At 45.5% G+C, this 24890-nt stretch overlaps 1 protein-coding gene across 3 annotated transcripts in view; it reads left to right on the plus strand.

The window, feature by feature from the left end:
- The first annotated feature begins 1691 nt into the window (after window positions 1-1691).
- Window positions 1692-24890, plus strand: part of KIF26A (kinesin family member 26A) — a 135656-nt gene continuing 112457 nt past the window's right edge. Inside the window, exons 1-2 of one of the 3 annotated variants that reach the window (XM_024105138.3) lie at window positions 1692-2616; window positions 6419-6685. In XM_024105138.3, coding sequence (XP_023960906.2) covers window positions 2482-2616; window positions 6419-6685 — 402 coding nt within the window. In that variant the 5' untranslated portion in view covers window positions 1692-2481. The other 2 variants (XM_024105139.3, XM_065593713.1) reach the window with 2 other exon arrangements.

A 24890-nucleotide genomic window follows, 5' to 3' on the forward strand; every position in this document is an offset into this window, starting at 1 on the left:
ATTTCACAGGGAGAAGGGACCTGAGCCTGGTGGGACTGAGGACGTGGGGGGATAGGATGGGCTTGGCAGGGGGCTGATTCTGGGTGAGACTGTGGAGGTTGGGAGAGAGGCTAGACTTGGCCTAAGGGCGAGGGATTGATTCTGGGTGGGATGACTGAGGATGTGTTCTGGGATGGAGGGGGGTGGGGTTTGTAAGGCTCTGACTCCTGGAGGACTGGCTTGGAATTAATAGTTTCAGAGCCCATTCAACCAGCTCAGTGCAACTCTGGACTCAAACGCCTCCCTGAGGAGGAGAGGTGATAGGAATCCCCCACATGGTGTTTTTTCCCTTCCCCAGACACGTTTGACTATTTTGTCCCCATTCAAACCTCCATCCAGCGCCTGCCTGTGGATCCCAGATTCCATAGCCATTATACAAGCCGCTGCATTCATTGGCTGCTGCTGTCTAAAACGGTGGTTTACAAACTGTGGTCCGCAGACGACGGCTAAGATTTCCAAAGGAGTTCACATCCCCATTCGAAATATTTTAGGGTTCCAAAAATGTAAAGCAGTTTGAAAACCATTGGTCTAAAATATATGCTTTTGAATCAGCTGGAAGCCTGAAATGGGAGACCCCGTATATTTTGTGGGTAACCAGGAGCCAGGATGCTCTTTAGTGCTCTAAGATTGCCATTTCATTTGGCACAAGTTTTCTTTATACTAGCAATTGATTAATTAATTAACTAGCCTCTCTCCCAACCTCCACAGTCTCACCCAGAATCAGCCCCCTACCAAGCCCTGCCCATCCTACCCCCCCAGATCCTCAGCGTAGATCCGGTGTCGTACGGCTTGTGATGTGTGAGCTCTTACACAAGGAATCACTCTAGGCAGGCACAACAGCTCAGTGTAAACTGGGCATCACTGAAATGGAGATTGGCTTTTAGCATTCCTGGGAAGGGTCAACAGTGTACTTTTGTTATTGGGGGGAGGGGGAGAAGGAGGAAGAGAAAAGCACCTTGGTAATAGTTTGGATCCCTTAGTGAATCCCGCCTCTGCGAGGGCGTGAATCTCGTGACTGCGCTGCTGCGCCTTAAGTACTAGAAATTAAAGGCGCATAGAAAAGGATTAGCTCGGCGAATGTGCTTCCCCTACAAAGCCGGGCTAAATAGCTTATTCTACTCACTTGCACTGCAGACACGCCGAAGCGGGGATAATGCTTTAGGAGTTGTTTGTACAGGGAAGGGGATTAATGCGCTGCCTAGCGCCCCGTCCCCTTGCCCGCTCCCTCTCCCCTCTGCGCGCTGGGGCGCTGCCTGTCCGCCTGTCACCGCAGGCTGATGTCACCGTGGCGGCGAGCCCCGGCGGGATTGGCTCGGGCAAGGCGTGGACGGGGCGCGTGGCTCCTGCAGCCCCAGCAGCTCTGGCAGGCGGGAGAGCTAGGGTGGCTCTCGGTGAGATCCACCCCGCCCGCAATTAGCCTCACTTTTTATACGGCTCCCCTGTAGGCAGGGCACTCAGGCAGCCGTGCCAAGGCAGCGCCAGACCTGCCTCCCTCCTTCCTTCCCTCCCTGCAGGCGACTATTCAGGAGGAAGCCACCACATGCAAAAGCTCTGCCTCCAACTTTCCTCGTTAGCAGCAAAGCCGGGGGGTGGCGGTGGGGGGAGCTGCGGGGAGCACCATGGGCTGGGGCACGGCCGCCCGGCTCCAGTCTTCAGCCGGCTCGCGGCACGGTGGCTGCACCCCGGGAGTCTGATTTAGGAGGGAGGGGGAGCCTGCCGGGTTTCCACGTGTCCTCTGGGTCTGCTGGACAGCGCTTCTGAGAGCCAGAGAGGCCGAGGGGGGATGCATCTGCCACCGCTTGCCACTGAAGTCGCTCTGAAGGCAGCAGGCACGCGTCCGTGGCGGAGGAGAGGCGCTCGCCCCTTCAGCCCAGCCATTAGAGACCTGTTCCTCGCCCCCGATGAGGAGCGGAGCGAGCTGCTTGTGTGTCTCGGGCTCTCTGGTTACTAACAAGCTTTTAGGGGAGCGGTAGCCCCGCTTGGAAAGTATTTCCTCAGGCGTTTCCCTTCATCCTTCGCTAACTGTCATCACAGACTTCACTGGCAGCCCTGCCTCCCTGGCACTCCCCCGGAGAAATCTCCAGTGCATGGGGGAGGCAGGAGAGAGGCACTCCGGGTTAACGGCAAGGGCATCCTCAGACGAGCCCGATGAGGGCTGGGTGCTGATGGCCGGCAGGAGCGGAGCAAGGGACAGAGGGGAAGAAGCTGCAGCTCTGATGGGACGCTGAGCGGAGCTGCTGCTGCTCGCCCGCGAGAGGAGCCCACCAGACCAGGTGCGCTACAGGGGGAAATAAAAAGGAGCGAGAGATATTGGTGGGTTTGCTGCCTGGCTTCTGGCTCCCTAACCCCCAGCCCGGCGCAGCCTGCCAGTATGAAGGAGTAACTCGCACCCAGCGGGGTTCTTTGCCATCGCTCAGGGAGCCGGATATTTCAAACCAAACTATGGCTTTTCAAAAATCGCCCGATCCCTCCAGCGCCACCAGGAAAAACCCCAGCCTGCTGGAGATAGGCGCGCTCTGCTTGGACTCGGACATCATCTTCGGCTTCACCAGCCACCTGCTGCGGAGGAAAGGCAAGGTAAGAGAGAGAACCGCGGCTGGGGGTTGTTGGGACAGGAAAGCGCTCGGGGTCAGGGGCAGCAGAGGGCGAGCCGGGTTTAGCCGCTATCACCGATTTCCGCCCAGTTGTAGACCGGAGCAAAAACAAACAAACAAACAAATAAAAAAAAACTTGCTAGGGGTTAACTGTCTCCTAGTCCCTAGGTATAAAGTTAATTCCGAAACGTGCAACGAGCCCACGTGCAGTTTCAGCACCACGAACAGTGCAGGCTGCACAATAAAAGGCCAGCAATTAAACCCGGGAAAGACACCCTTCCCAGGGCTCCTCTATATCGCTCTCAATGGTAAACGCGCGGAATAAGCAAAGCCACTGATTTATCCCTTCTGAAAGGGATCGGGGCGGCTCCCTCGGATCACCTTGGGTAAAGTGTGGAACGGTTGGCTTCAATCTACAGGAAACCTTTGAAATGGGGATGTCTTAGAAATACTTGTGTCTATCTAAGGTGTTTTTTTTTTAAACCACCTGATTAGTTCTAGCAGCAGAACTCGGAGCACAGAACCGGAGCTGGAAGCAGGGCCCACCCCCCTTTCCCGCTGCAAGCCAGCCCAACCCTGGGAGTCGAAGGAGGCTTTTGCAGCCATTACTCAGACACATGAAATATTTAAGCAAGTTACTGAAGACCTGCAGAGCGCATTGAGTAGACACGATAAGGAGACCGGGCACACCACTCATAATCGTGCGTGTGTCTCTGTCTCCTCTGCCCCCCCCCCCAGGTTAATGCCAGGGACAAGGTACTAATGAAGCGTTCCCAACTGCAGTGTAGCGCTCCTGCAGCAGGGCACCTAAAGGTTCGCAAGGGCGGGCTGCTTGGGGGCCAAAGGCATTGAAGTTTGCCGATGGGCACCCCGGGGGCGATGAGTGGCCAAGTGGACTAGTTACAGTGGAGGGTCTCAGGGAAGGATTTTTAACGGCTGCTGTAAATTAGGCCTGAAGTGTCACATTTTCCGATGTCACCAGCCTCCCCTGATTGCTGCATTGTTTGGCTTGTGCGCGCTTGTGATTTGCGCGCACAAACTCCGCGGGGGTCCCCGCCTGCAGCAGGAGGTGATGGGGCCATCAGAGGCACATGGAGGGATACTGGGCTCCCACCGGGAGCAAGAGCTTTGCAGAGCTGCCTCGTGCATGTGTGAGGCAGCTGGGGCGCCGGAGCTCGCAGGGGAACTGTTGCCGCCCGAGAGAGTCTGGGGAGGTGGCGCATGGGATGAAGTGGAGCATAAGGGAGCTATCGCGCGGTTGACAGAGTTCAGAGCCATTAAGCGTGCATTTAATAGCTTTCATTACCTATTAAGTGTCTGGGATAAGTCTGCCTGGCAAAGGTAGTCTCCTTGATGAGGCGACACGCATTATAGCGGACCCTGATCATTGCTTGAGCGCCTAAAAATCCAGGTGCAAATCTCCGGGAGCTAGACGGAGATTAAAGTTATGCGGCCAAAGGGACTTTCCATTTAAAGAGCTTTTATCTGCAGCCCGCATTTCGGGCTGTGATCTTCACTCATGTGTGTCCAAAGGTGAGCTGCAAGAGGCGCAGCGCGTTATTATTATAACCCATACTGTGTCAAACACAAATCGCGTGAGTGTAATGCTGGTACATACCGTTGTCCTGTATTTAATGGGGATTATATGTGCGCGAAGGGGAACCCAAAGTTTCCAACCTGCCAGCCCAAAGTCAAATGCATACATGCGAGGCAGTCTAGCGGCTCTGCAATGAGGCGCAATAAAGAAGCCACGTGTAGCTGTGTGTTTCCGGAGTGAACCCCCCACCGCCCCTTCTAAGTGGGTCTGGGGATCGCAGAGTGAGAGCGTGTCGACTGAATTCGCGGGGGACCTGTGCAAGCACATGGCCAAGTCTCTGCCACCAAAGTGCGGAGTGGCACGGGACCAGCAGATGGCGCTCCAATCACAGGGACCGCTCTTAGTCTGCAACCAGAGACTTCATTCAAGTGCTTATGCGCTGGCAGGGCTCAGACCATCGGGTGCGAGAGCAGTAGCTGGACAAGGCAAGCAGGTCTCAGACATATCCATGGCAAAGACCCAAGCCACGTAACTACCCTGCCTGCGAGGGTGAACTGTGAAGCCACTGCCCGTCACACTCTTGCAGGTGTAAAACGCATCCAGATCCTCTCCGCGGGTCAGAACCGAACGGGCCGGACCTTTGTTGTCTAGCTGGGGGTGGGGGAGGGGCGTAGCAATCAGGGGCAAGGAATGGTTTCACACATCTGTCTGCCTGCAACAGAAGTGCTAAGGACAGGAGGCGGAACGGCAGCCAGAGAGACAATTAGCGGAGGAACGGGGATTTCTCCACCTGTCAGGTCAATTGTCACATGCACATTCCCAAAGAGCTGATGGGAATGGGCGGAGCAGTACACAGACTCCAGCGTGTGTGTGTGTCAGGGGGCGAGAGCGCAGAGAGTCACCTGTGCAAGGTGTTTGACTTGGCAAACGCCACCCAAGCAAACGTGTCTGCAGCCAGGCACCGAGTTGCATCTGGAGAGATTCCTAGAGAGAGCAAGCGAGCTCTCCAGGCACATGTAATAAAACAAACGGTGAGAGTAACTCAAAGGACGAGTTGTGCCTCCTTTCTTGCTAATTTGAAGTGCAGAGCCCAGGGTTCAATCCCATTTCCTTCGCAGACACCCTCCCCTCCTCTCCCCTCCCATGATGTAGTAGTTTAAAAGCCTGATCCTGAGACTTGTTTGGAAAGTTTGTCTCGGGCTGCCCCATGCAAACTATTAACAAGCAACCCCCCTTGTCACTGTTCAGGAACCTCTGGGTTTTTATTTGAAGGGGTTCGCGTGGCAGGCACCCCACTAACGCTCCTGAGGGTTTGGAGCCGAGCGGAGCTTTGCAGCGTCAATGTGGGAAAGAAACGCTCAAACTCTAGCGGCTCCCACCTTGTTCACCCCACCCCACGCGGAGCCCCTCCTCCCCTCGGAGCAGTTTTTCCTAACGCGCTCCTGTGCTCTCGGTCCCTTTCTGCACCGAGGTGGGGAGCTCACTCCTCCTCCGCCTTCTCCTCCCCTCTGCTCCGCCCGCTGCCTCAGTCCGGGGCTTCTCTCGCGAACTCGCAACCCAAACTTTACTCCGTTGAGTTCCAACAACATGGGAGGAAATATTACGTAGCTCCAGGCTGCTGCCCGCCGCCGCCGCAGCAACCGCCCTTGCAAGTGGAAACCAAGGAGCCGGACTTTGCAGCCCCCGGTCCCTGGACTTGGCAATGGGCAGGAAGGTCTTTCAGGACAGCTCGGGACTGCTTAGCCCAGTGTAGCTGCAAACAGCTGGGATCTGGGCGCGCGGGTGGGTCAGGGTCCAGGTGACAAAAACCTGCCTGGTCCGGAACCATGCTCCGGGCTGCAGAGAACCCAGCTGGGAGAAGGTGTCTGGGCTTTGAACACCGGGCTGCGGGGGTAAGTTGGGGCGGAACTTTTCAGGGAAGGTCAATGGAGCCCGGTGCAGAGCGCGGGAGGTTTCACCCCTGCCCTCCGCGCGGGGATCCCCCGGGTGCTTGGAGTTTGTTGCTAGTTGGCCGCGCGCTTGGGAGGCAAGAGGGAACTTTGCACTGGAGGCTGTGTGAGCAGCGTGCGCGGGAACCGGTCAGTGCACCGGGCCGAGGGTTGCAGAGCTGGCTTTTTGCACCGGTCCGGCCCGGGGGCTGCTCTTTGCAGGGTTCCCTCCCAGGCGCAGGGGCCCGTCTTTGCAGGCTGTCCCGGTTAACGCGAGCTGCTGGCTCCTTGCACTGTCCTGAGTCCTTCTCTCTTTGCAGGTCGCGGAGGGAAGCTCTGGGCGAGAGCCGGCCCCGCTCTCCCTGGAGCTCGCCCCTAGGAAGAGGCTGCCGCTTGTCGCCGATGAGGACCGTTGCGGCAGCCGCCCCCCTCCGGAGGGAGCTGGGGCCGTCTCGCTGGCCGAGCTGGGGCACTTCGAGAGAGCCGGGAAAGGAGGATGGTGCAAGAACTGCCAGGTCAAACTGGCCGAACTCAAGAAGCAAGCCGTGAAACTGGCCGCCAGCAGCAGCCCAGCTAACTCCCTGCCGGTAAGCCAGGCCCTTGCCCGGGCACAGACTCACGCGGAATGGGGTTGCGCAATCACATCTGGAGAATACACAGCTGGAGAGCTATGGAGCCCATACCTAGAGTTCTATACTGTGCCCACCCAGTACCTGGCTACAGCTAGATCTTTGCACACTACACAAATCTGCGTGAGGAGGGCTATCTAACCCATAGCGTGTGTAGAGCTGTTCACCTAAGGTTCCTGGTACCTGTCTAGAGTTCAGCATCTGGACCTCAGTGCTACTGCTAGCTAGCTTTCTGCATAGTACTTTTCTGTGTCTCTGGGCTGTTTTAGCGTATATAGAGCTAGCTGCAGAGCTAGATCTCTGCATAGTAAATACCTGTGTCTCTACATAGTGCAAGTCTAGATCTTTGCATAGTGCTGATCCAGAGCTGCAAGGGGGCAAAAAAACCTAGCTAGTTTTAAGACTGAGCTTGATAAGTATATGGAAAGGATGGTATGGTGGGACGGCTTTACAGTGGCATGTGGCCCATCTGCGACTGCTAGTGGCAAATATTCTTAACAGCTGCAGATGAGACACTAGATGGGGAAGGCTCTGAGTTACTACAATGAATTCTTTCCCAGGTGTCAGGCTCTAATATATTTAGGGTCAGGAAGGAATTTCCGCCCAGGTCAGATTGGCAGAGACCTTGCGGGTTTTCACCTTCCTCTGCAGCGTGGGGCACTGGTCACTTGCTGATTATACTAGAGTAAATGGTGGATTCTCTGTAACTTGAAGTCTATAAATCATGATTTGAGGACTTCAGTAACTCAGCCAGAGGTCTATTACAGAAGTGTGTGTGCGGGGGAGGAGGTTCTGTGGTCTGCAATGTGCAGGAGGTCAGACTAGTTGATCACGATGTTCCCTTCTGGCCTCAAAGTCTATGAGTCTATGAGTACAGCTCTAGGGCTCTGTATAGTATATATCTAGATCAGTGGTTCCCAAACTTTAACAGCCCGTGAACCCCTTTCACTAAATTGTGAAATCTCGTGAACCCCCTCCTGAAAATGAATATTTTCAGGGATTTAACTTTAAATTTCCTCAGTGTGATGGATGCCCCGCTCTTCCTGGGGCTCGGGCTGCCAGCCCTGTGTGGGGAGTGCTGGGGTTCGGGCTGATGGCTCCCCCACTGACGGGGGCAGGGCCCGGGCTGTCAGCCCCAACTGCCCAGCCCCGCTGTTCCCGGGGCTCGGGCTGCCAGCCCTGCGTGGGGAGCGCTGGGGTTCGGACTGCCGGCTCTCCCGCTGACGGGGGCAGGGCTCGGGCTGCCAGCCCCAACTGCCTGGCCCCACTATTCCCGGGGCTTGGGCTGCTAGCCCTGCGTGGGGAGCACTGGGGTTTGGGCTGCCGGCTCCCCCGCTGATGGGGGCAGGGCCCGGGCTGCCAGCCCCAACTGCCCGGCCCTGCTCTCCCTGGGGCTCGGGGTGTCTGCCCTGCAACCAGGTCCCACCTGCTGTCTCTAATGCCCGGGATCCTCTGTCTGCCATTAGTGAAATTTTTCTGGCGAACCCCCTGTAACGTTCTGCGAACCCCCAGGGGTTCGCAAACCCCAGTTTGGGAACCACTGATCTAGATCACTCTACGTCTGTGTTTCCAACTATTTTGCATTTGACTTGATTCTAAAATGGGTGATTTCAGTACTAAAAATGGTTAAAAACATTTCAAGGACTTTAGATTTCAAGCTCTTCTCAAGCAAAATGAAACTGCAGCCATTGCAAACTCACGCAGTACATACATATAACTGATTGCCAACATTACTTTTTGCTGACAGTGTGAGCTGAAGAGTAGATTAAACATTGTGTGGAGTGCAGTCCGGAACACACACTGTGTCAGAGATCAAAGTCAATCCAGACTGTGGAGTCTTTCCTCACACGAAGAGCATGAAGTGCCAAAAGTGCCCTTTGTCAAACTTGGTAGAAGTTGGTGTAAGTGGCTTGTGACTCAGATCCCCAGTCACATAGTTCTGGAGCTAGTCTGAGTTGAAACGGCAACTGTGCTTTACAGGACATTAATTTGTTCTATTGCAAGATCACTAACAATTGGCAGTAGCACTAAAGTGGCACTAACAATTGCTCATTTCATGCAGGCCATAAAATGCTACTGAACGTTAAACTGTGATGTCCCCGATGTGCCTACATATTTCATTCACATAATTTGGAAAGAAAGTTTATGAAGGATGGTTTTGCTGGGCCCTAAATGTCTGGATGCTTGAATACACATCTCTGCTTGGTGGGTTGACTCCTGTTCTTAATCTCACAGGGGCAAATCTTGGTCACATCATATTCTCATGCATTTATGCCTTCTACTAGACATTGATGAATATCTGATAATGAATGAGTATAATACATGAGTGTTCTGGAGTTTCATTTGCCATATGCATTGCTTTACCTATAGGTAGTGTGTTTATCTGCACAGTCTTCTTCTTTCTCTGTGTATATGATATGCATATGTTAGTTGCATTATATTATTAATTTGTTCTTCTAGCACAAGTATGTGAAACATTACTTTTAAAAGTCATTATAGGTAAAAAGCACATACAATCATGACTAGATACATTAACAGATCACAAAGATTAGGTAATGGGACAACATAGAACAGAAGACCCTAGTAATTCATTTACAAGGCAGACAAAATGTGTATTACATTTTTAATAGCATTGGAATAACATTGTTTTCCAAACAATGCTTATCTGGATGTTTGCAAGAAGGGGGGGGAGGTCTGCAGAGGAAGCCAAACCCTCTTGACCTTCATTTTCATTCAAAGAGTTCCTGTATGATCTACAGAATTCCCATTGAATCTAAATATAGTTTTGTTTGGAGGTGCATTGTACTGTAGTGTCAGAATGCAAAGCTTAGATTATAGTATTTTAGGGCTTGATCCAAAGCCCTGTGAAATCAATAGGAGTCTTTAGATTGACTTCAGTGGGCTTTGGATCAAGTCCTTATTTCCTTAGTGTAAAATGTCATGTACTTTTATCTTAACTGAAGGCAAAACTATTGGACCTCCTGTTGTCTGGATCCCCATGAATGGTGAATAGAAGTTTAATTTCCTATTGTTAAGTGTATGTGATATACTGGCTTTAAAAGAAGCATACAATGCCTGAATTCTTATTATCCTTATAGGAGTTTCTGCCTTTATTGGAAAGTAATAGGGTCCTATATTTAGATGGAAAAGTACATGGATCTTTGTCATGGGAAAAAATACATATGCTGTAAAGTCAATGGGTCTTGCCCAGGTGTTCAGGTGAAGAGACCTTCTCCAAAGGTCTGTTTGTGTGGTCTCATTTGTGTAAGTCTCCAGGGAAGCTTCCTGATAAGCACTTGATGATAGGTAAATTAATCCCCCTTTTCTTCAGGGTTCAAAGCATGCACAGAAAAGTAATAACTTAATAGCTGTCACAGTGTTAAAACCTTGACAAACTTGTTCTTAGAATAATAGATACAAAGAGTGGTTAGTTTATTGAGTAGCGTATGATAATCTCAAAGAGCTGAAGCTGTAGTGTTACAGGATATTTAATGATTGAAACTGTATTTTCACATGCCCACAATACATTTAGTTCAGCAAATAAACTACTTAGTACAGAGGAAGACAACACAATCAACAGCTAGAATCCCTATTAACTTACTGCACACCAGTGCACTTTGAAGGCAACAGGAGATAATGGTCAATGGTCCCGATCCTCAGCTGGTGTAATCTGGCATTACTCTGAAGTCGGTGGAGCTATGTTGATTTACAACAGTTGAGGATCTGAACCAGTGTGTTGGCAGATTGAGCATTTTATAATGTTTGTGCTAGAAAGGCAGCTTTTATTTTGCTTTCTTGTTTAATTTCATAACAAGACATTTGAAAAAGCAGCTTCTCTTCTGGGCAGTGGCAAGTCCATAAATTGAAAATAAAGATAGAACTAATGACAAGGAACTAACATACTATGGGATGAGTGAACACAAGAAGGCTACTTCTTTGAACTTGCTATGTGCTCAAAGGATTTGTGGCCTTTGCCACGATAATTAAGGAATCTTTCAGCACAGATTCAGAAAGGTCTCTACACCTGGTACACAGGCTCTTTGGGAAGGTGGGTGTGTGGTTTATAGATTAAAGAAGGACATAATTATTGATGAAAGAGGGAAGTTGCATTCTCATACCTGGTGCAGCTGATAAGGGATTGAATTCAAATTAGAGTAAAAAGTCAAAATATTGTTTGCTGTCCAAAGGATGAGTTTCTGTAACCTGTCTTAAAGGATAATAATTGCTTGAGAATAGTATGATTAATTTAACTTTTGTGCTGCTGCCCTTTGAGTAAAAGGTAACTTAAAATGAGGTTTCAGTGCTAGAGTGATATGCAGTCACAACTGGTACACATTTGTTGTATTATCTTTTTTAAGTCCACTGACCATATATGGATAACTAATAAGAAAGATATGAATCTTAGCCTAGGTTAAAACTCCAGAACCAAGTTCTTAAACAAGAAATTTACTACACTCTACACTATCAATTCCCTTCTTTTTCTATTGTCTTTTCTTTTTGTTGTCACAATGATACCTGAAAATGAATTAAGACGTAGTTTCAATCAAGCATGTGTAGAAGCAATCAACGTTTAATGTGGAAGTATCACAGATTAGCATTAAATATTGCAGTATCAGTGTCAGTTTAATGGGCCATGTACTGATTCTGTGTAAAAAAAAAATAAAATAAAATAAAGAAAGAGTCTTGGTTTATCTCTAATAAAAAGTTTTGTATTTGTCTGGCAGACTGGATGCCTCAGGGAATTGGTAATGGGATACAGAGTCTTTCACTAATGGGGTTCTGGTTTGAATTCAGACCAGGTTGGTAGAGACTGAAAGTTGTTATAATTTGACAGCTGTTTGGTGACCTATAGGAACATACTTGGTGGTCACAGTCTCATTCCCATTTGGCAGCTATCCTCATCACAAAACCACAGCACAACAATTAGCACTAATTGGCATAGTTGTTGGCAGTCACACAAGAGAGGCCAAGGATTGAATGGGCATGTAGATTTAAATAATAATAATAATGCTTAGTGTTTAAGATCTTCACAGCACTTGACAAATGTTAATTAATTAAGCCATTCAATGCCCCTGTGAGGTAAGTAAGTCTCATTTCTAAAGAGATGTCAAAGCAGCATATGGACCTCAGAAAGGAGGGAAACAGGCAGAGAGGTTAGTGTTGGCCTACACACAAAAATTATACCTCTTTACTTATACTGGTATAGTTAAAACAGTATAGTGCCCAAGTGTAGATGCAGCTGTATAGGTGTAAAGGTGTTTTATACTGGTATAGCCATTCCTATATAGGAAGGGGGATAAGCTATACTGGGTTAAGACACCATTATGCCAGTATAACTACGTCCACAATAGGGACATAGTTATACTGGTATAGTTAACTCTTTCAGTAAAAAATCACTTCCCTAGCCCAAATAGTTATATCGGTACAAACTATGTGTTTAGACCAAGCTTAAGTGAGGCCAAGAGCACAGGAAGTGCCAGTTTCAGAGCTGGGATTGAAACGGATGCATTCTTAGCTCTTTTAGTGGTAAGAGTGAGTCACTGGAGGGAGCTGAGTACCAGCTTCTTGTATTCAGCCTGCCCTTCTCAAGAGGTGGGCTAGTTATATGTTGCACAAGTTACAGTCTCTGAGTGGTCATGACTGTTCTCTCTAGAGGAGGGAAATATAGTAGTCTAGTATTGAGTTGATGAACATTTGTATCATGGTTGGTAGGTCCTTGTCTGAAAAGAAAGGGTATAGTCTCCTTCCTGACAAGCAGAAGGTGAAGCACATTGTCCTGATTACTGTTGATATCTGGTTATCAAGGAATGGTGATGAAACTAAAGATACTCCAAGGCCTCACACCAATTCAGCAAACAGAAGGAGATCCCTTCCACAGAGAGTGTTGTCAGGGTCTTGGCTAACTCCTCAAAGTTTGTTTTCCTCTTCCTACTAGTAACTCTTTGCTCTTGTCTGGACTGAGCTCCAGCCAGCTGTTTTTCATCCAAGTGATTATTTCATGTAGGTATTGTGACACTTTGTGATAGCATTAGTCACAGAGATGAAGAATAGAGTGTCATCAGCATATTGGTGACACTAGATCCTGGGGCATCACATGACCTTTCCCAGGGGTTTCAGATGTATGGTAAAAAAAGTAAAGAGGGTACAGATTTGAAACTTGGGGGCTCAGTATGTGAGGGCGTTTGATGACCAGTTGCCCATCATCACTTTGGGTGCTATCAGAGCATTGTCACAACCACTTATTCAGTCAGTTTGTCAGGGACAGGAAGCATGGAGATGGGGTAGTCGTTTGTGAGATCGCTGGCTTCTAGTGTTAGTTTCTGAAATATTGGTTGGACTATCGCATGCTTCAGGGTTGCAGGCTAATAGTCTTCTCTGAAGAAGGTTTAAAGGAAGTCATCAGTAGTGGATCTAGTTGAGCTTCCTTGGATTTCACTCATACAGTTGTGCTTATCTGGATAAGCAAGGATCCAATTAACATGTGAATGTCCCTCACAACTTCTAGTACCTGTGAGTGTGTAAGAGATCTGAACTTACTAAGGAGGGTGAGGTAGCCCTTGCCCTCTGTTGCGAGTTGGCTTTCTTTCCCTCCATATTCAGTTAATCTTTTGAGCTCTTTAGAATGTGGGTCAGTTGGGTCTGGAATTTGGTGAAGTCAGCTGATTATTTGGAATTTACTAGGCCTTGACTAACCTGTGATTCATCTTTATTTTGCTGTGAGACTATTTTAACCCCACAAACTGGCCCCGTTGTAATGGGTTGACACACATTGGAGGAATGGCATGGGGGAAGCTTGTGCTAACTCTCTGTACTTACCCGGTGGAGAATAGGGGACTCCAGTTTTGATGTTCCAGTTTTCAGTGCCTTTTGTGAGCACTACATTCCCTTTAAAATGTTTCATATTTAACATTTCAAAAGATGGCTCAGTGTAGAAGGTGCATCTTTGTTAGTAAATATGAGCTACAGGGTATTTTTTTGATGCATCTTTAATATTTAATTTCTGCAACACGGAATCTTGCATAGACATGGCTGTCGAGCGCTTCAGGCTATGAGATCAGATGTGGTTTTCAGGTACACGTGGAGCCTAATAAAGGGGATAGTGACAGTGTCAGATCAAATGTACTGAAATGAGCAACCAGGTAAGCTATTGTGTCCTCAGCCCTGCAATAGTCCCCATGCTGTATAAAAGGCTATGAAAGCTCATGGGACTGAAGCAGGGTTGTAATCAGCTTGCCTAAAACATTTTGGATTGTCAGGCATGCCCTTTTAAAACACAGGTGAGCAGGATTATCATGCAGCACTGATGCCTGAGGCAATTGGTCTTCTCACAGGGGGATCTGAAATGGGGGAAGTTATGATTCCACAATTAGCTCCTGAGACTGCAGCCTCCTGGGCTGGTTGAGGGTAATTAGTATTGCTCTTGCTCTTTCTCTGTCTAATTTCTTCACCACCCTGGTCTATTAGACAGAAAGGGAGGAAACACATAAACCAGTTAAAAATTGAAGGGGGTGTGAAAGAGCAGCTGCTCCTAACCTCTGAGGTTACTTTGAACCTATTGAAATATGTAGTATTGTTTTATTGTTTTTGCCAAGAGTTCCACCTACGTGATCCCAACCAACTTCTGACATGTTAATAGCAAGACTGTGGGAGGCAGTGCTCATCTCTCCTGCTGCTGCAGTTTGTGACTGATTCTCTTGACTTGACAGTTCAAGACTCTTGGAATGTTGGCTGATAAAATCACCAAGAGATTTTTCTCTATCCGGAGCAGGGCCCTCCCCACTTCTTTCTTCATACTTTTGATACATGGACGTCCAATCCCATGGAAATGGCATTGTCTGAGTCCAATTCACTCTACCTACTGAGAACACACTGAAACCGGGGCGGGCAAGCTTAAACTGGCTGCTGTTTTTTCCTATGTAGAGACCAGTATTTTACACCATCCTTTCTAGAAGGAAGAAACTTTCTACCTGGTTTTGTATACATTTCCTGCATGGAATAGTATTTTAGAAAGGCTCTATTGTCCTTCTTTGAACTAAATTACCTTCATGAGCTAGATCTGGTTGGATGTTACTCAGGTTAAGAGTGAGGGAGATCTGTGTAATTAAGGTTACTAGGCTCTCTTTTTTTAGTATAGGTGAAAATCTGTGGAACCCAACTTATCATAAATACTATCCCCATCCTCTGACCTGGAACCCCTAGTCCTAGAAGGAGTATTCCCTACTTACATTGCCAATGTAGTCAAGTAAAGAATGTACTGATCAGAAACTTGAGTTCTGTTCCTGCCTCTGCCACACTCTGTCATCTTTGGGAAGTCACTTAGGCCAGAGTTTTCGTATGTGTCTGCTAATTTTGTATGTCTGCTTTTGGGTGCCCAAGGTGAGAAAACTAGGACTTTATTTTCAGAGCTTCTAAGCATCCACAGCTCCCACTGAGTTCAAATGAAGGAAGAATGGTCTATGGTTAAGGCACTGGACTGCGACTCAAGAGATCTGGCTTTAATTCTCAGCTCTACCACAGATTTCCTGTGTGAACTTGGGCAAGTCATTTAATCTCTCTGTGCTTCCATTTCCAATCTGTAAAATGGGGACAGTAGTCTCTTTTCCTTCCCTTTGTCTGTATGGTCTTTGGGGCAGAAACTCTCTTACTATTTTTTCTTCAGTGCTTAGCACAAGGGGGTCTGATATTAGTTGGGGTATCTAGGTGTATTGTAATACAAATAGTAAATAGTAATTAATAATAAAAACTGGCACTGATGCTGACAGTCAGATGCTGCAATAGGGAATTTGTAACTTGCAACTGGGTTTCCAAGTCTTGTAGTTTTAAACTGGGGGTGAGGGTGGGGGCTGTCTAGTTGGGGTCACTGGTTGCAAGTGGGTCACTATCATTTGAAGAAAAAAAATGCTTTAGGAACCAGAAACAAAGCCAGGAACCTTAGGAAATAATCCATTAGAATTGTAAAGAAGAGTTTGTCCTAAAATAGCTCTGGAACTTGACAACTTACTAGCATGGACATGGCGAATCTGTGGAACAGGAAGTATGGGGTGGTGCAGAGTGTGTCAGGGCCAAGTGGAGTGTGTTTAGGGAACAGATAAGAGCTCAGAAGAATGAGAATGGATTAGAGCTTTAATGATGACACGGTAGTACCTAGAAGATTCTTATCTGCATATTGCAGTGGGCTCTTACTGTTATATCGTTAGACTACTGTATTGATGAACTACGGTGATCCCTTGCCAGATACCAGAAACTACTGTACTGTTGTACTCATCCAGTAGCAAAGTGATGCTGTTATGGAAATGTACTAAAAATGGGTTACCTTGTTTTTTCTTAATAAAAATGTATTATTAAAAACATGAAAAGAGGAAAATGTTTGTAGAGATGCACAAAATATTGTTTTCAAATGAATATTCCCAGCAAGGGGTGTATGTAACTTTGCATAATAACTGATTTTTCTTCTGAGTAAATTAAAATGAATATAAGCTTTTGGTATAAATGTTATTTTAAAAGATGCTCTGGGTTATGCAGTAGCATAAGTGGCATATTCTGTATTGCAGGGGGTTGCGTTTGAAGGTATACTGCATGCTTTTATTGAATAGCACACACCTCAAACTTGTGTAACTTTATAGCTCATACTTAATTATTGTTGACCCAAGACTATAAAATTTTGGATACCATCCTTTCTTCAAAACACACACACACACACACACACACACACACACACACACACACACACACACACACACACACACACACACACCATTTTGACAGACTTTTCTCTAATGTTGAAGTTGCACAAGCTTTAAGACAGGGGCAGTCTATTTTTTGTCAAGATCCAAATTTCTTGGTCAAGGTATACTCAAGGTCCAGACTCCAGAGAAAATAATAATTAAAAAATTACAATAATGATAATAAGTAAATAAAAAGATTTCAGGGTCCGTTCAAAAGTGTCTGGCGGTCTGGATTTGGCCTGCAGTCCGCTTATTGACTACCCCTGCTTTAATGTATATAATTAAGAGATGTTCATTTGCATGCAGGAAAAATGTTTAAATGATATAAACAAAACCATTCATTTTAAACAGCAACATTTCATGTTTGTTTTTGCCTGTTTACTTTTAGCACTTAGGCTTTGTTGCTTACATACTATGCTAATGCAAATTGCATTAATGCTTATGGCAGGATCTGAAGATGTGCTTCAGATCAACTACTCCCTTTAACACTAAAGGGTTAAATATACAGAAATATTCCTCTTCCCATGAATCATGCCTTAAATTCAGGCTTTATTCAGTATTCTTGGAATTTAGTAAACTGATCTGAATTTCACGTTGAGATGGAGGCCAGTATTACCATATGTCAATACTTGTACAGAATTGATTAGAATACCAGACGTGAGTGGGAAAATGATCAATTTTCATTTAGCTCTTAGCAAATCTTCGGCTAACATTGTTGGGGGATTTTACACTACTCAGTGACTATGACGTGAAAGCATTCTGAACAAAACTGAAACTTGATACCTCTATTTAGGGTGAACATTGAAAGGCTCTCAGCATTAACTGTGGAAGCAAAGCATTAGGCCTAGTTTTCACAGCATTCAAAGGATTATGTTTAAAGTGTATCTTATTTTACCGCAACATACAAATGTTGAAATGTATTTTGTGCTACCATTAAGGCAGGTAGAAGACTTGTAGAGTTAATATATTGATCAATACTAATCTCGCTGAGAATGGGCTGATTTTGCTGGAGTGTTTTAATAGGCATATTCAGTTTGTTTTACCCTCTCGTTTTAAGCATAGAATCATAGAATTATAGCAATGGTAGAGATCTTGAGAAGTCTTCTAGTCCAGACCCTTGTGCTGAGGCAGGGCCATGTAAACCTAGACCATCCATTGCAGGTGTTTGTCCAACCTAATTCTTAAAAACCTCCAATGAGGGGGATTCCACAACCTTCTTGGGAGCCCATTCCAGAGCTTAACTATCCTCATAGTTAGAAAGTTTATACTAATATCTAACCTAAATCTCCATTGCTGCAGTTTAACACGATTACACCTTATGCTACTTTCAGTGGACCTGGAGAACAATTGGTCACCATCCTCTTTATAACAACCTTAACATATTTGAAGACTGTTATCAGGTTCCTCCCTCAGTCTTCTTTTCTCAAGACTAAACATGCCCAGTTTTTTAACCCTTTCCTCATAGTTCAGATTTTCTATATCTTATATCATTTTTATTGCTCGCTTCTGGACTCTCTTCAGTTTGTCCGCATCTTCCTTAAAGTTTGGTGCCTAGAACTGGACGCGGAATACCAGGTGAGGCCTCACTAGTGCAGAGTAGAGTGGGACAATTGCCTCTCATTTCTTACATACAATGCTTCTGTTAATACCCCCCAGAATGATATTAGCCATTTTTTGCAACTATATCACATTATTGATTCATACACAGTTTGGGATCCACTATAACCCCCAGATCCTCTCCTGCAGTATTACAGCCTAACCAGTTATTCCCCATTTTGTAGCTGGCATTTGATTTTTTCTTCCTAAGTGTGGCACTTTGTACTTCTCTTTATTGAATTTCATCTTGTTCATTTCAGACCAATTCTCCAATTTGTCTGATGTCAGTATACAGTTTGTCTGATGATGCCCTAGCTTGTGATATTTTATTTACTTGTTATTGATTTTGGGTCTGATGTTGTGAGGTGTGAAGCCTCCTACACTCCCAATGAGAATTTGAGGCCACTCAGCACTTCTCATTGTAGGAAACAAGGGTGATGTCATGGTAGGGGGTCTACTACAGACTATCCAGGAACAAGAGGTGGAAGAGTCTTTTTTTTTTTTTTTTTAAAGAACTAACAAAATCATCCAAAGCATAGGACTTGGTGGCAGTGGGGGACCTCAACTACTCAGACATCTGTTGGGAAAATAACATAGCAGGACACCGATTATCCAACAAGTTCTTGGAATGCATTGGAGACAATTTTTTATTTCAGAAGGTGGAGAAAGCTAATAGGGGAGAGGCTGTTCTAGATTTGATTTTGACAAATAGGGAGGAACTGGTCGAAAATTTGAAAGTGGAAGGCAGCTTGGCTGAAAGTGATCATGAAATGGTAGGAGGGAAAACAGCACAATAAAGATAATGGATTTCAAGAAGTCAGACGAGCGTATTCAGGAAGTTGGCTGGTAAGATCCCAAGGGAAGCAAGTCTAAAGGGAAAAGCAGTTCAAGAGCGTTGGCAGTTTTTTATTAACATTATTAAGGGCACAAGAGTAAACTATCCCACTGCATAGGAAAGATAGGAAGTATGGCAAGAGACTACTTTGGCTTAACCCGAAGATCTTCAATGATCTGAAACTCAAAAAAGAGTCCTACAAAAAGTGGAAACTAGATTAAATTATAAAGGATGAATATAAACAAATAACACAAGTATGTAGGGACAAAATTAGAAAGGCCAAGGCACAAAATGAGATTAAATTAGCTAGAGATTTAGGATTAGTGCGTCTGGTGAAGACACGCTATACCAACGGGAGAGCATCTCCTGCTGACATAGTGCAGTGTAGACACTGCTTTAAGTCGATGTAACTTATGTTGCTCAGGTGTGATGAATTTTACACACCCCTGAGCAACGTAAGTTACATCAACGTAAGTGGTACCGTTGACAAGCCCATAAAGGATCACAAGAAAATATTCTACAAATACATGAGAAGCAAGAGGAAGACCAAGGACAGGGCCCATTATTCAATGGGGGGGAGGGGAACAATAATAAAAAATGTGGAAATGGCAGAAATGCCAAATGACACTCCTGTTTCAGTTTTCACCAAAAAAGATAAGTAGCGACTGGACGTCTAACATAGTGAATGCCATTGAAAGTGAGGTAGGGTCAGAGGCTAAAATAGGGAAAAGAAAATAGGGAAAGAACAAGTTAAAAATTAGAGAAGTTAGCTGTCTTCAAGTCACTAGGATCTGATGAAATACCTCCTAGAATATTCAAGGAGCTGACTGAGGAGGTATCTGAGCCATTAGCGATTATCTCTGAAAAGTCATAGAAAACAGGAGAGATTCCAGAGGACCAGAAAAGGGTAAATACAGTGCCAATCTATAAAAAGGGAAATAAGGACAACCCAGGGAATTACAGACCAGTCATCTTAACTTCAGTACCCAGAAAGATAATGGAGCAAATACCGTATATACTCGTTCATTAGCCCGTTTGTTTATAAGCCGACCCCCCAAGATGGTTAGGTAAAAATAGTAAAAACTGTATGACCCTTTCATAAGCTGACCCTATATTTCAGGGGTTGGCAAACTTTGGCTCCCGGCCATCAGGGTAAGTTGCTAGCGGGTTGGGATTTTTTGTTTACGTGGAGCATCTGCAGGCATGGAGCCCCCTCAGCTCCCCGTGGCCGCGGTTCGCCATTCCCAGCCAATGGGAGCTGCGGCCATGGGGAGCTGAGGGGCTCCATGCCTGCAGATGCTCCAGGTAAACAAAACGACAGTGTATTAGATATTCAATTCAATGATTCCATAGAATTTAAAATCATCAAATTTTGGTGTAGACCTGTTTATAAGTCTGCCCCCCCCCCCTTGGTGTGTCACTTTTTTACCAAAAATATTCGGCTTATGAACGAGTATATACAGTAATTAAGCAATCAGTTTGCAAACATCCAGCAGATAATAAGGTGGTAAGTAACAGTCAGCATGGATTTGTCAAGACCAACCTAATAGCTTTTTTTGACAGGGTAACAAGCTTTGTGGACGGGGGGAAGCAGTAGATATGGTATATCTTGGCTTTGGTAAGTCTTTTGATACTGTCTTGCATGACCTTCTCATAAACAAACTGGAGAAATATAGCCTAGATGGAGCTAGTATAAGGTGAGTGCATAACTGTTTAGAAAACCATTCCCAGAGAATAGGTGTCAGTGGTTCACAGTCAAGCTGGAAGAGCATATCAATTGGGGTCCCACAGGGATCAGTTATGTGTCCGGTTCTGTTCAATATCTTCATCAATGATTTAGATAATGGCATAGAGAGTACACTTACAAAGTTTGCAGATGATACCAAGCTGGGCGGGGTTGCAAATGTTTTGGAGGATAGGATTATAATTCAAAATGATCTGGACCAAACTGGAGAAATGATCTGAAGTAATTAGTATGAAATTCAATAAGGACAAATGCAAAGTACTCCACTTAGGAAGGAACAATCAGTTGCATACATACGAAATGGGAAATGACTGCTTAGGAAGGAGTGCTGGGGGAAAGGGATCTGGGGGTCATAGTGGATCACAAGCTAAATAGGAGTCAACAGTGTAACACTGTTGCAAAAAAGCAAACATTCTGGGATGTACTAACAGGAGTGTTGTAAGCAAGACATGAGAAGTAATTCTTCCGCTCTACTCTGTGCTGATATGACCTCAACTGGAGTATTGTGTCGAGATCTGGGCGCTACATTTCAGAAAGATGTGGACAAGTTGGAGAAAGTCCAGAGGAGAGCAACAAAAATAATTAAAGGTCTAAAAAACATGACCTGTGAGAGAAGATTGAAAAAAATGTATTTATTTAGTCTGAAGAAGAGAAGACTGAGTTTTCAAGTACATAAAAGGTTGCTACAAGGAGGAGGGAGAAAAATTGTTCTTCTTAACCTCTGAGGATAGGACAATAAGCAATGGTCTTAAATTTCAGCAAAAACTTCCTAACTGTTAGGGTAGTTAAGCACTGGGATAAATTGCCCAGAGAGGTTGTGGAATCTCCATCATTGGAGATTTTTAAGAGCAGGTTAGACAAACACCTGCCAGGGATGGTCTAGATAATGCTAAGTCCTGCCATGATTGCAGGGCACTTGACTAGATGACCTCTCAAGGTCCTTTCCAGTCCTACGATTGGGCCCTTTCTTAGCACCTGCTACTAGAGCTTTTAGGTACTATGACAGAACGTATCAATGAAACCAAACTGCCCAGGGTGGGTAGCATAAAAACTACTACCCGTGCTGCAGCTACTGCATAACAGAAGCCAAACTACTATGAACATCAGGCACAACAACCAGAAAAAAAATAGCTAAGCTAAACCAAATACATGTGCCTGTTGTGATGTTCACATGGGCTTTGGTAGACTTCCAGAGCTAGTTCCAAAGGTGAAGACCTTCTACTGTGAAAGTGCTATTGCTTTTCCTGGGGAATTCACTTACACAAATGGAAAGCTAGAGCATCCCAGATGACCTTAACTGTCATGATGAGGTATAGGGTGAGAAGCAGTCACTTGTAGCTGGATTCCCAAATTGGCCTATTAAATACCTTCCATCCTCTGTCTAAGAAACTCTCCTTTATAAGGCTTAAAGATGTGGGGGGTCTTTAGCTGGTCTCAACTGGTATAAATGGCCATTGAAGTCAACTGAACTTGTCCCATTTATTTGGGAATATGATGTTACTGCCCCTTATATCCTAACTATAAGAAATAGTTGTATGGAAACCATTAAGTGAGCTATTTCCATGTAACTCATGGTAATGGATATCTAGTGTCACACACATACTACCGTCAAAATTATTTTAAGAAACATACTGACTTCTTCCTGTATTATGCTGTCTTCTATTATTGTTTTTAGAGCATCAGAGCTGAGTTTAGTTTCTAGGCTGGAATTGAGAAGAAGAAATGCTGAGTAACAGAAATATAGGAAGCTCCTCAAGATGACTTTATTTTAAAAGTACTAGCAACGCCACCACATCTTGTGTTAAACGCATACACCTGTTGCAGCAGGGTGTTGACAGCTTGGAGTATAAAAACTATGATTCTGATAAAAGAGAAGGGGCTGAAGACCATTTAGCTTCTGATGAGAAATCAAGTGATCCACACTGAAGGCCAGATCCTGTGTGCACCAGTAAGAGGAGCAGAAGTCCTATACTGTCTTGTAAGCCTGTTCTGCACTGAGCCAACTGGTCCTGAGACTGGTAGGAACTAGTCAGTAGAGTGGAGAGAGGGATTTGCTCCTGATCCATGGTAGGGAGCCACAGTGTGGTTTGAAGGATTGGGGGAGAAGATGTCATACAAATGTGCTTCCTGCCTGACCCTACGTCTTCCTTGCTGGGGCCATAGAGGTTACTACTAGGCCTGTATTAACCCATGTGGATTTTGTGCTGGGGGAGAAGGTAAGGAAGTGTGTCTGGATTAGGATCCCGGCAGTCTCCTTGCTCAAGGGCTGGGGGTTCACTGGAGGACTCAGTGCTATCCTCCCATCCCAATCACCATGGACTGGGAATTTTCAGATCGAAAGATCCATCTTCTGGCTGAAAATCCAGGTTTAGAATGATCACTTAGGAGTTTGCTGTTCAGGCCAATAAATGCATTCAATGTCCAAGATGTATTATTCACTCATGGAGCAATCCACCTTCACTGGGACATCAGGTAAGCACTGCTTCTCCTGACATGACCTCCAGTGCCCCATCTACCAGATATGATTATTGGCGACAGGGAGTCAACTTCACTTCTTGAGAGGTGGAGGTGTCTGGCCCACAGGTGCTATACACCCATCCACCTCCAAGGGGAGACTTCTCTCAGGATCCATATTAATCTCAGGTGCAGTGGCACATCCATTGACTGTGAAGATCTGGAAAACTCCATGCTGCAAATGGACCCTGGACTAGAATTTTGCCTATAACTTGCAGTTAAAAGTTGGCCCACAACCTCCAGTTTAAAATGTTGAGAGTGGTGGTGCAGTTTGCATAATTATGATCCGAGCAAGCAGTTTTTCTGTTTTGTTGTAATAAAGGTTTCTTTGCAAAGAAAGAAGAGTGTATTTCACATTCCTCAAACAAGCTTTCAAAAGGGGAATTTTGTGTGTATGACTGAGTAGCACTGAAATGCTGTAAGATATTGTCCTTTTGTGGGTTTTGTAAAGAGGAGACATAGTTGGAGTAATTGATAATATGCCCAAGGTCTCACAGTCTGTAGAGAGAGCCTCCTCCAGCAATTACCTCTAAAAATAAAATAAAACCCATTTATTATTGATAACCCATGTTCCACATAAAGAAATACTTCTTTTGATAGTGTTAATTTTTTATTCGTAGGCTCAAAAACAGTCTAGAGTAAGTCAAATGTGGAGGATGAAAAGAACATATCTGAGTTAATGTATTAAGTTTACATATTTTTGGTTCGATGGATTTATGGCTTTTAATTACATCTTCATGCCTATTCACTTGAATTGAGATCCCTTGGGGCCCTTTCTGTAGAATTTCATGCTTATGTTCTTACATCTACAAGATTCTTTAACCTATAACCTTGTGTATTCTGACAGCCACTTGATTGACCTTTGCTGAAGTTGCCTTTTATTCATTAGTTTTAGGTTTCAAAACGTTAACCAAGAGTAAAATAGGTGGAAAATACTTTTATGAGCTAAAGGTTGCTCAATATCCATGACACTGAAGCAGTTCGATGTACTATAGCTATGAAATATAGGCGGTGATTCTCAGCTCTTCCATCGGGGGTAAGGGAGGGGTTTGTGTTTCCCATATTCTCAGGCTATTCAGGGGGTCTTTGTAAATCGGAGCAGCCCCAGGCTGTTCTTAGCTTATGCACTGGTTACAATAGCTCCCTATGGCCTTCTGCTTGCAGAGAATAGCCAGAACCCAATGCACCCACCCCTTCTCTGACATGCCCCTACTGGGCTGCTAGTGGGACTGGATAAGAGCCTCTAAGTTTCACAGGTCTATAGTTCTGAATCTTGCAGGGTGTATGCTCTTACTTCCAGCTACTGTCAGATATAGGGCCTGGGCCTCATCTTGTGACAAAGTAAATCAGGAGTGATTCCACTGAAATTGGAGTATAAAACCAAAGTAAAATGAGGAGAAAACCCTAACCCTAACCCAAGCCCATTGATTTCAGTAGAGTTACTATTGATTTACACCAGTGTAACTGTGACACGGAAGCCCATTGGTAGGTCGCTATTCTGTGTCAGCAGTTCCTGTGGGGCTTGACATACTGGTTTCAAGATATGTATTTAAACAGTGACATGTAATATATCATTTGATATCTGATAACACTCTGGTCATTAAGGTCACTGTGAAATGTTTGTAACAGGACTGTAGGTGAAATTATGGATACTCTCTGATATTATGTTTTGGAGACTGAACAGACAAAGGAGGCAAAACAGGTTTTTCCATATAAAGGGGAAAAAAATATGGTGGCAGATGCCCTGCC

Source organism: Chrysemys picta, chromosome 4 (assembly GCF_011386835.1).
Source record: "Chrysemys picta bellii isolate R12L10 chromosome 4, ASM1138683v2, whole genome shotgun sequence".
In the NCBI taxonomy this organism is placed as follows: Eukaryota; Metazoa; Chordata; order Testudines; family Emydidae; genus Chrysemys; species Chrysemys picta.